Genomic DNA, 12286 nt, shown 5'->3' on the forward strand with positions numbered 1-12286 from the left:
CTCAGATGCGAGTAAACTAGCGATCGTAGGTTCAAATATCCTAAGAAACAAATTTCAGCATATGTATTTTCGCGGAAATTTTATGTAAGTACGTTTAGTAATTAAGTATTTCAACAATATACAATTATAAAAAATGAGATAATCTAACAACTTCATTTTTATATTCAACTTGCCTGAATTGGCTTTCCTCACTTGGTCGAAATTCGAATGGGGTGCTAACTCTTTTCTAAAAAGAAATTCTACTCGGAAAGTATGTAACATTCCACACTAATATCATAAAAACCACCTTTAATAAATTCATTGATGAAATACTTTTTTTAGTGACTGGGTTTACATTAACGTTAATGGACTATCAATTGAAAATATGTCATTAATAACAATCAATAACTAGTAATAATTGGTAATATTCGACGATGTTGACTTAAACATTTACAATTATATTATTATTTTTTGTACAGAACTCTTGCATGTTTTGTATTAAGTAATTCAGGTGCATAATCTTTCCAATACGAAAAATCAATAGATGGCAGTTCATCACAACTCACAAGTGGATTTTTATCTGATAGACGTTCAAATGCCCGTCGTTGTATTGAGATTATACCATCACTGTTATCACACATGAACCGGGCAAGCGTTGTTTTGCGAATTTCCGATAATTGTTCTAGAAATAATTGTCCTCATTAATTTTAATTATTATTACATTTCCTAAAGCATTCAATTTTAATCATCGCTGTGTTGTATTTTACTGCACTAGTACAGATAGAATTCTGTTATGAAATTGTGTTTTACTGTCTCGAGGTAAAAGAATCCTTTACTGTACTAGTGCCGAAAATACCTTCAGATTTAATTATTCTTGCATGTTTATTGCAAAATAATTGCTTATTACGAGCGTTTTATAAGACCAATCTGGTAATCATGACTTTACCACATCCGTTTTTAAATTAAACTGACAGTTCTAACTCACCTTTTGTAAATGCGATAACCGGATCTGAAGACTCAAACCAATATCGATCACCGACTCTGGTCCGATAGAACTGCTCAATTATAACACATAAAAATGTAGGACCGGTAAGAGCATCCTCAGAATTTTCTTCAAGACTGCCTCCAACAACGAAATCAACATCATCAGGACTTTCATAGAGTTGTATAAGCTTTTGAATATTTTTAGGAGAAATCCAATCAGCAAAATCAGACCAAGTTTGTGCTCGTTTTAAACCACAAAATGATCTATAATCATTGTATGTAGGTAAACCATGATCACGACCTCTATGAATGTCCAGTGCTTTTAGATCTGAACCTAATTTTGACAGTCCTCGGAAAAGATATAAAGTTATCTAATAAAAAACAAATTATTGTATTTTAGATGAAGTTAGATGATGGTCAACAAAAGAATATCTTCTTTATAATACCCTTACGGAAAGTTCACTTTTTTCTTAGGAGTAATGTGAAATTTTTTGCATCGATATAATCAAAAATAGTAATTGACTCGAGGTGTGACTATTAATCACCCTCCTGTATTTTATACTGGTTTACTTGCTCGTACTAGGTAAGAAATGATCTATTGTACTTACTTCATGATCGTAGTACTCATTACGTGCTTGCTCTGGTTGATCAGCTAATCCCCTAGTTAAATCATCCATGTTATTTGCTTGCTCAATAATTCCTGGTTTTTGAAACCAATCACTGAGTCTTAGAGATTTTTGTGACGATCGATCTTCAGCAATGAGTCTAAAAATATTATCAGTATTAGTAATATCGTCTTGTTGATTGAACTAAAATCACACACACACACACACAGTATACTTTTTTGTTCAGCATTGACAAGACAATAATAGGTGTAATTATTTAGGACACTCGATACAATGCTTTACAAATAGAACCGCTTAAAATACTAAAAGTGTGTGACAAAAAAATCGAGTCAGTACAAAAAAAAGCTGTTATTTTGCACTGTTATAGAAAACTCATTTATTTTTTAATATACGATGAGCTAATCTTAACTCATATTTTTTCTTCTACAGACAAAACAGCGTTTGTTTCTGCTAGCACATAAACAATTACTTGGCAATCAAAAAATAAATAATATTAAATAATAAAAAATGAATAATATATACGTAAGAAATGAATATGAAAGGCAATAATTTGAATTCTATCGTAAGACTCAATTTCTGCTCTTTTACAACAAACTTAATTGTTATAGACAAAAGGAGTAGGCTTCAATACATTTTACGTTGTTTGTAATTTTATTCTAATAAGAGAAAAAATTCCTCTCAGGAAAAGTTCGAATATATAAAATAGATCTTGTTTTCCAGTGTTTATAACAAATTCTATTGCTAAAAACAATTTACATAAACAAGACGTAGCCTATAACGTTCGTCACAATGCCCTCTACATGTTTGCAAAATTTGGTTGCAATTGGATGAGCCGTTTCGGAGATTAACCCAAACAGACAGACAAACACCAGAAGTTTATATAGTAGTAATAGATTATTGAGCTTCTCACTTGAGATATCCGGCAATAAGAGAATGGAAAACACGAAAAGCTCCATTAGAATGTTCGTTCAACACGCTTGGGTTGACATTTACGTCATAATCATCGATATATTCATTCTCACCAATTTCATAAATTAGCTTGTGATTATACGCATTTTCTGGCCCTGTAAACAAAAAAGACGAAATTAAAAAATGGACAAAGACAATAATAATTCTAGAAATTTAATGACCCAGAAAATGTGTTATTTCAATAACATTATATTATGTCATGTTCGATAGTAAAATCAGAGAATATCCGCTTGATTGGATACCAAAGGCATACTTTATTTCTTTACACGCTTACTGAAGCCTGGAATAGTGACGACTGTCATTGTCTACTTAAGCATTTACAATAAATGTCAGTAACATGTGTGAAGTATCCTAGTGCAGATAATGTTGGAATAAAACTACTGTTACTTACTGTTTCATTTTTTTGTGATTTTTTCTCAAAAACTATGGGAGAGCAAAAAAATTTTATTCAAAAATCAAAGGTCTTTTAATTTTACGTAAAAAAAGGTTCCTAGAGTTTATTTTCTATTTTTTATAGTTTAGCTGTGAAATGACGATAAAGATAGAATGTGGAATTTCAGTATTTTTGAAGCCTTTTTTTTTATATTTATTGGCATTTTGCAGCTAAATTACGGAAGATAAAAAAACTTTTTAAATAAATTTTATTCAAAAAGTTTTAAGAAACGCAATTTTCTATAAAATAGATCGTTGCACTTAAGGCTCTATTTTTTATATTTTAGCCAAAAAACGTTGTCGAAGTTTGAAAAATTATATTTACTACAACTTTTTTTCATATCTATCACAATTTTTGAGAAAATCATGGATAAGTATATTTGAAATTGATTTTTTCAGTTTTCTACTTAAGTGTGGAAACTCCTTTTTTAAATTGTTCATTTCTATCAAATCGTTTTTGGGGGTTCATTTTTCAATTCAATTTACCAACTATGATAGGCATCCACTCATAATAGGAAATTTGTTGATATTCTGCGATAACAATTCTTCTAGACTCTTGGAAAATTGTTTCATCATTCCAATGGGAATTGATCTTTTTTAAAATTCTTGCAATTCGATTATGCTCTCTTATGAGTAGAATTTGGAGAACTGTCAGCTGGGGATTTTGATTAACTCTGGTATCACCTATAAAACGAATTGCTATCAGAAAAAATTGCAGTAAAATATGTTAACTACACAACCATGGGTGTAAAAAGGTCTTATTATGAGGGTCAAGAACTTGAGGAGATATTTCTAATATTTATAATTTTGTTGTAAATAATCATTCGTCAATTTTTTACCTGCCGTATAACAGATATTATTAAAACTATCAGCATTACAATCAGCCGAAACATTTGCATATGGTACTGATGGCAACCATTCTCGTTGATTTCGGATTATAGTCTTCATTAAGCCTTTTTTAAACCTTCGTAAATTATTTGCTGTTTTTTCAGAAGATCCATAGACAATAGAAAGATCCATATAATGTGTTACCATTGTAATCTAATCAGATGTTAATAGTCAATAATTTACTGTAACTACAAATAAAATAAATATAAATATTCTTACTTGATCTGCAGGCTTTTGAGGTTGAAAAAAAGAACAGTTCTTCATTGATTGAAGATCAGTAGCCGTTCGTGAAAATATACCAAAGCACTGCGTTTTTCGATAATTAAATACTGGATCATCAGGTCCAATAAGCATTGGGAAACAATCCGGATTGTTGATATTTTCTAGATGCACTTGGTCGTTATTGTCGCAACAGGGAGGAGATGGTAAATCTTAAAGAAAGAAAAGAAATTGTAGTTTTTTTGGTTAATATTTTATCTGTTGAGTCTTCACAAGACTACGCATTTATGTCACGATTGTATATTAAATTTAACTGCATTAGTGCAGAAAATGATCGATAATGAATTTGCTACATATTGCTTAATGTAATTGCTTATTTTATATATATATATATATATCTATTGGTGCATTTGAGGACCTCAGCCAGTAGATGCTCTTGGCCAATGCCGGCTAAATAATAATAGATGTAAACGCTAGACCGTACAGAAAAGTTTACTATTCTTCACAAGTGTTAATAACTGAAGGAATTTCAATTAAAACTAAAAACATTTCCATTTACCCAGCATTTGTGCAGTTGCCAACTGAGCCATATCATGGGTGATTATTTGACCCCATTGCATCGTTGCTAATGACCATTGAGGATCTGATACTGTTAATTGCGGGAATAATGTGTAACTCAAAACTCTTGATCTTGGAAGTGTCTTTCCGGTCGTCGATATTGCAGGTTCCCAAATACCTAAAGAATGCAAAAATATAAGTGGTTAATAATCTTACGTGAAAATTAATTCCAAATATAATGCAGTAATATTAGTTTTTTTTAATGGCATCTTTGCTCTTCAATAGTGCAATTGATCAGAATATTTTTATTTTACGTGAAGCATAAATTGCTAACTTCAAGTGAAATAGACAGTAGGGGAAAAATGCAAATATTATTTTACGGTTCAACGATGAAGAACAGAGGTAAAAGTGCTATGGCTTCTTTAATGTAAAATGGAACAGAGCTACAAGTTTCATTCTAAACGTTTTTTTGAATTTTTTGTAGTTCTCAAAAAAATGATCTGAAAAGTGAATTTATAGCACTTGCTAATGAAAATTACACTTTTCTGCACTCTAAAATATCAATAACTCGCTTAATATTTTTTAATAAATTAACATAAAAATTATTGTGCTATAGCTCTTCCTGAATCAAAAACGTATTTTATGAATAATGTCATTATAATTGCAAAACTAACTATTTATAACAAACAATATTTATAAAAAAATTTAATATAAAAAAGAATTGTTTTTCAATTAATTCAATCGATAACCCACTTAGCCACCCACTCACTGTTACCAATTTGAAAAACTGCGGTTATTAGATCATAATCAAACAATACACACAAGTGCATGACTAACAAGCTTATTATCAATTAAGATCGCGTGATAATTGTGTAAATATTCATGCTGTAGTTGAAAATTAATTTATATTTTCCAATATAAAATTACTTAATTATAACTAAAGTCCTTTCAATACAAATTTGATAATATATGAATAACTTTTGTTAGAAATAGTGTTGTGTAAATCAGTTCAAAATCATCGAATGAATACCATCGCATCAAAGATCAGTCGAAAGTAAATATTGAATATCTTAAAAAGCCAAAAGAGTCGAAAATTTTAGTTATTTACAACGCGAGTCACAAAATCACTGGCTTGATAATCGGCTATATAATAGTCGATAGCACAGTTATCAATTAATTAACAATCGATCATCAAGCCGTAAAAAACATCATTTTTTTCAATTGATTTTGATTTGATTAATTAAATAATTTAGATCGATAAATACTATTTGTAAAATATGAATAATACAGAAGTATCTGAACTCAACAAAAAAAAATAAATATACTTACTATCGGAATAAATTGGTGGTAAAAGTCGTGCATAACGAGTTTGAGCCATTCCCCAAGTTGGATTTAATAGATTATTACATGATCCATCGTAAGTACGATACGATAGGTCTCGTGAACATGTTAATGTAAAATTAATATCACATTCGTTGAATAGTGGGTAAGAGTTTTTATTTCCATTTCTACTGAATGAATTCCATATCTCCGGCTGACCGCTGAATACATTAATGTTGAGCGGAGTCAATTGAACAGGTGGTTGATGAATAAATTGTACATTATTGTTTATAATTGGACGTGGACTGAAATAATTCTTTATCGTTGTTATAAAATTAGCATTACTCCAGATTGGTTTTGCGAATAAATGATTGTATTCTGAAAATATAAAAATATGACGCGAAAGCGATAAATGGTTTGCTCATATGAATTATATGGTACCTACTAAGAAGTATGCTTTAAATCAGACAGCGGTCTGCTATTTTACATTAGTATGTACTTTTGAGGGCAGACTGGGAATCGATAGAATGGTTTTGTATATTACTGAAACTCTTTTCAACTTTATGATCATTTTACAGCTGAACTATAAGCGATAGAAGATAAATTCTTCAGACCCTCTATGTAAAGTTCTAAAATTTTCAACTTTCATTTAACATTTGTTTAGATTTTTTTTAATTTAACCATAGAATAGCGACAAAGTTAAAGAAATGTAAAAAATTAATTATAAATTCAACCCGCACCTTTATTATCATTTTTCAGCTAAACTGTAAAAAAAAAAAGAAAAAAAAATTCTAGCATTTTTTTATAGAAAATTAAATGATCTGAAATTTTTATCGAAAACTATTCATTTTATTTTCTATACATGAGTCGCCAAACAACAATGAAACCGAAAAATTTACATTAAACAAATTATTAATGTTTTTTCAAATTTATTGTCATTTTGTAGGTAAACTATCAGAGATACCAGATAAAGTATAAAAACTTTTTCTGTAGAATATTATATGACCTGCAACTTGTATTTTAAATTCTTTTTTTTCTGTATTTTCCATAGATTATGAGATAATTACCCCAAACTAAGTTTAAATTGTCATTGTTGCTCGTGAGTACTTACAGTATTCTATTTCTTTTTTCCTTCATAACGAATGTCAATATATATATAGACCTCAAGAACAGAATCCGGTATAGTCTATCATTGTCTTACCTAGACTAAGGTGAATAAATGGGAAACTGTTTTCGCTCCGTTCACTTATACATATATCGTAATAAAAGTCGTACTCACAGTCTCAATATCCTAGGGATTCTACTGTAATTATTTTTTTTTAATTTCTCCATATATCATCATAAATTAATGAATTAATAACAATCGATAACAATCATTTTAATTTTACCAAAGCGAATTTAGAGAGTAGTTATAAAAATGAATTTTAATGCCTCAGTAGACTTTCCCCATTATCAATCACAATTCACAAATTCACTTAAGTAATGTTGTCAAATAACCGCCTAGAGCATCTGATGATTAAGTGGAATTGCTTATTAATATTATAGAGTAATCTGCATTATAAGTTAATTAATGAATCTTATTTTAAATCTTGAAAGCCGGAAACAAAGAAAAAAATGAGTATAATGTTTTTTTTCAACTTTTATTTTTTGAATCTTTGGTAATTTATTACTTTTTTTCATCATACAACAAGAAAGTTATTTCTTTTTTATTATTTTGCCGTGAATGTTAACTAATCAATAACCTTAAACTTTCACAGATTATGAAAAAATTGTTTCAATTATTTAAATTACAATTAAAGTCATTTTTGAATTGCTTGATTAATTGTGTAGTGGATGATTTATTCACTAATCTTGGTGATATTATTCGTCGTTTATTTATCAGAGAATTTTATGTTGTCCGTTTTATTTTCTCGAATAATTTCTTTGAAAATATGGAAAATAAATCTAAGAACTCGAGAGCCATGAAAAAAAATAATCAAGAAATCACCTCAAGTCTAGTTTTTAGCGATTATCTCATCAGTTATTGAAAGTATGACGAAAAGCTTAAGTTAAAAGTTAGCGGTTTTTTAATTTTACATAAGAAAGTCAAAATGACCTTTCTTTCTGTCTTTCATAGTTTCCTACGAAAATGACGATAAAGACAAAAAGTGGGTTTTTATCAATATTTCTTCAACTTTATTAACTTCCCATTAGGAAGTTATTGAAATTGGGTCGATTGGTGAAATTTGAATTTTCGTCATATCTCCACGCTTCAAGATATTTGCAAGCATACTGACATATTTTTATAATGATGTATGTATGTATGTATGTATGTACGGACGTCAGCATTTTTTTCGTTTTCGATATCTCAAAAACGGATTAAGATAGCGACTTCAACTACAATTAATTCGAAAAATCTCATCATGAAGGAGATCTGAGTGAAATTTGAACAAATTCGGTCGATGCGTTCTTTTTTTATAACAAAATAACTAATAAAAAAATGAAAAGATTAGCTATTTAATACGAATTTGTTATAAATAATTACTAATGGGAAATTCATCATGTTAGCACAAAGTGTGCTCAGACCTACTTTTACTATATTAAAACGAGACTAGAAGATACGAGAAAAAGTTGTAAAAACTACAGTTTTACATGGAAGTGGTCATTGCAGTTTAACTTTTATCTTCAATAGTTCAGTTTTAAAATAATAATGAATGCATTAGAATACTGGAAATTTAATTTTTGATATTCTTTCATTTTTATCGTTATTTTATAGGTAAACTATACAAAACATAAAAAAACAATTGGAAACAAAAATTAAAAGTTTTTGAATAAAAAAGATTTCTAAGCTTTCTCTATTATCTCTCAAAGATTGATTGCAAAATAACAATAAAGATACAAATTTTTCAATTTTTGTTGAGGACATTTTTTCGTATTTTTTGTAGTTTTCAAAATAATCACTAAAAACTGTACTAGGTGTATCGTTTTCACTCTATCATTCATTATTTTAGCAGCCGCGGGCATGTTCTCTGCAGCCTTTCTAGCGATAGACGAGCATTCCATTACTCTACAAATCTGTTTTTTGTTAACGGACTCACTTACGTCTTCCCTAAAAATACAAACGAAGGTGGAATAAAAAATCGGAGCCTGGCTCAAACAGTGTGATTGACTCTCATAAAGACCTTTAGTACATAAGGGTACAATCGTGTTTTCTTAATCTGAATTTTCTTTCAAAATTTGTAAATGTGAATGTTATTACCAATGTGAGTTTGTGGAACAGCATGCCCTTGACTTATTACAAGGAAAAGTAAGAGATCAATCGCCAGTCCATTTATCTAAAACAAAATTAACAACGACAATTGTAGTGCAGGTGAAAGGAAAACCCTGAATACCATAAGTAAATTTTTGATAAGCACTTGCGTATTTTAATAAATTAGCTATAAAAATGACACTATTATATAAAACTAAAGGAAGAAATAAATAAAAAAAAAAGAATCATGACTGATTATAAGTAAGGTAAATATTGCAACCTTTTCGAGCAATCAAGTGTAAATGACTTTCTTATCTCAAATACGCGGAATAATTCATGATAGCAAAGGAAAATCAACAATATTGCCCTGTTATCTCGTTAAAGACACCATTATCTATTATATTGTTTTTGTGATTAAAGTTCCAAAAATAAGCCTGAGATGAATTAGATTTGACTAAAATGGAAAATTGAGTATTGAATTGACTTAAAAAAATTAATATCTAATTTCTGCAAACGTACAGAGTTTAAATTTCTGTCCGATTAATATTTAATTTTTCGGCTTTACTTATTTGGAAAATTTATATTTTTAATCTGATGTGTTTTTGCGATTATCTTGAAAAATATTGAAAATATGGAAAAAGTTTGGAATAATAGATCATTAAATTTTCCATAAAGAAAGTTCTTAAAACTTGAAGCATATCTTTTATATTTTAGCTGAAAAACGGTGATACAAATAGTATAATAAAAAAGTCGCTTTTCAAGCACTCTTCAGTGTTTTTCGTGATTTTTTGCTAAACTAAAAAAGGTAGAGGATAAAATCTGATGACGTTTTTAAATTCAAAATTAAAATATTTCTAATTTTTATTTCATAAAATGTTCCCGTGCCTTCCATAGTTTAGCTGGAAAACGATGATATAGAGAAAAAATGCTAAAACTCAACTATTTTTACATTTATTGTCATTTTATAGCAAAACTATCGGTAGAGAGGATCAAGTATAAGGAATTTTTTGTAAAAAAAATAAAGATCTTTAACTCTTTCAGAAATCTTTTTTCATACATCCAGTAGTTTTTATAGATAATCGCAAAAAAGATAAAAAAGTAAACTGTTCTAAATAATTGAAAGAACACATCATTTAATTGCAAATTCTTATAACTCATCAAAATAGAAATGAAAAAAAAGAAAAACGCTAAAATAAACCACTACTTAAATCAATATTACTCTTGATTACCCTTTCAATAGCCTGATTTTTACTTAATTTTCAAAATCAACATACCATTTTAAATTCGATCCGTCAACTCTGTTTATTCACAACTAATTGTGTTCACAAATTACAATGCGCTAATAGAATATGCGGCACAACTGGGCGAATAACCGATTTGCGGTGTGCTTATAAATGACCGGAGAAAGTCCAAGTTTGTACTTGATTTAATTGCTCAGATAATTATTCCGAGTAGACCACCGCTATTACTATAATAATTCGAATATTCACACCATTTTTTTTAATTACAAACTTAAATTAGAAAATCAGTGTCTTTTTTTAAGTTTTCAAGAAATGTGAGAATTTAATACAACACAGAGAGCATCAATTGAATGCACGTAGATGAATATTATATAAAGTCTATCTAGAAACATGAATTAAAAGATGCGTCTGGGTGCGTATTGTGTCCTGACGACGAGTTTCCCGAATGTTGAAATTTGTAATTTTGTCATCTTTTGGTTTTCGTCTGTTTATAATAAATTTATACTGTTATAAACATACAATCATGTAATCACATAAATTTATCTATAGCGATATTTTATTGTTATCTATCGATTATATTCATAATAATGATAATTCAATGAATTAAAACCAATGTTAATTGTTTATAAATAACTGAAGTTTTCATAAATAACATGGTTTAGAATAATGTGAATTAATAATCATATTGCATTGATATCGACCTCGGTTGTCAACAATGATAATCTACTACTAAGTAGAATCTATATCAAATGTCTTCTTTACTCAACTTATTTTACACTCTCTCTGTCAGATGTAGAGAAATAACAAAATTATGAGTCTTACAAATTGAACCGATTGCAATAATTCCTTAACGGTAAAAAAGCATTTTTTAACCACGACAACTTTTTTAAAATTTACAGTATGCTCAGATTCGCTTTCTAAACATCTTTTCATTAGAATTAAAAAAAATATATTTATTTTTCAATTTCTTTAATTATTCTCAATGTTTTTTATTGTTAACTTTGTATCTTTATATTATTTGTGTATCACAGTCGTTTTCACGTGTATTGAAAATATCTAATTGCAATGCACAGAAATTTTTATACTTTCGTTTAAAGAATATTTAACATTTTTTTTTTATTTTCAAGTAATTTTTTCAAACAATCGTCAAGAATACAACCAACGGTAGAATTATTTTTTCTAAGAAAATCTTTATTTTTGTTAAAATAATGCTGCTTAAAAATTTTTAGTTTTCCGTTTTATTTTATTCGCTTTAAAGCGAATTGAAAATTAAAAATAGGTCTCAGCACATTTTGTCTATGCTAACACGACGGACTTCCCATTGATAATTGTTTATAATAAATTTAAATAGTCATAATCAATGATCGTTGAAAACATCCAAATTCATATGATACACAAATTACTTAATCAATAAATACAATTTTTAATTGTTTATAACAAATTCGCATTGTAATGAGCACAAATCTTGATGTTGAACAGCAATCTGGATTTCATCGTTGTTGTTGAGTGAAGGTGATGCATAAGGTTGATGAGCATGTAAATCATGATGTGATATAGACTTATCAAAAACAGCTCCTCCGTTGACAGCTAATGTTTCCTCTTCCGCAGCCATGGTATTAACCATGCAAAACGGTACACTTTTACTTTGACTTTTTTTGTATGTGTGGCTTCAGGCCCAAGCTTTTCAAAAACACAATATTCTGATGACTTAGTCGTTTGAGATTTCGTCGTTGACTGACAATATTTCCGCATGGTAAGTCGGTTTTATAGCTTCTACCGAGAATCGTTTTATAAACAATACCAATTATTTCACAGATTTCACATGCAAACGAATTGTTATT

The 12286-nt window shown here is 28.9% G+C and overlaps 1 protein-coding gene across 1 annotated transcript; it reads right to left on the reverse strand.

The window, feature by feature from the left end:
- Nucleotides 1-384: 384 nt before the first annotated feature.
- On the reverse strand, nt 385-11012 carry LOC118070120 (peroxidase-like). The gene is made up of 11 exons (XM_035088549.1): nt 10479-11012; nt 9214-9289; nt 5985-6353; nt 4657-4833; nt 4098-4309; nt 3830-4031; nt 3477-3674; nt 2500-2653; nt 1572-1728; nt 965-1334; nt 385-661 (listed from the first exon to the last, which is right to left on the reverse strand). The coding sequence occupies exons 1-11, from the start codon at nt 10479-10481 to the stop codon at nt 444-446; spliced, it is 2136 nt and encodes a 711-aa protein (XP_034944440.1). The 5' UTR covers nt 10482-11012; the 3' UTR covers nt 385-443.
- Nucleotides 11013-12286: the final 1274 nt, after the last annotated feature.

Source organism: Chelonus insularis, unplaced genomic scaffold, assembly GCF_013357705.1.
Source record: "Chelonus insularis isolate UGA/USDA-ARS -01 unplaced genomic scaffold, ASM1335770v1 contig_50_pilon, whole genome shotgun sequence".
Classification (NCBI taxonomy): domain Eukaryota; kingdom Metazoa; phylum Arthropoda; class Insecta; order Hymenoptera; family Braconidae; genus Chelonus; species Chelonus insularis.

Coding starts and splice junctions, on each gene's coding strand:
- LOC118070120 (XM_035088549.1), bottom strand. Junction 6,354..9,213: donor TGTTCCACAAACTCACATTG/GTAATAACATTC, acceptor TTATATTTTCAG/AATACAATCATTTATTCGCA. Junction 2,654..3,476: donor GTGGATGCCTATCATAGTTG/GTAAATTGAATT, acceptor TTTTGTTTACAG/GGCCAGAAAATGCGTATAAT.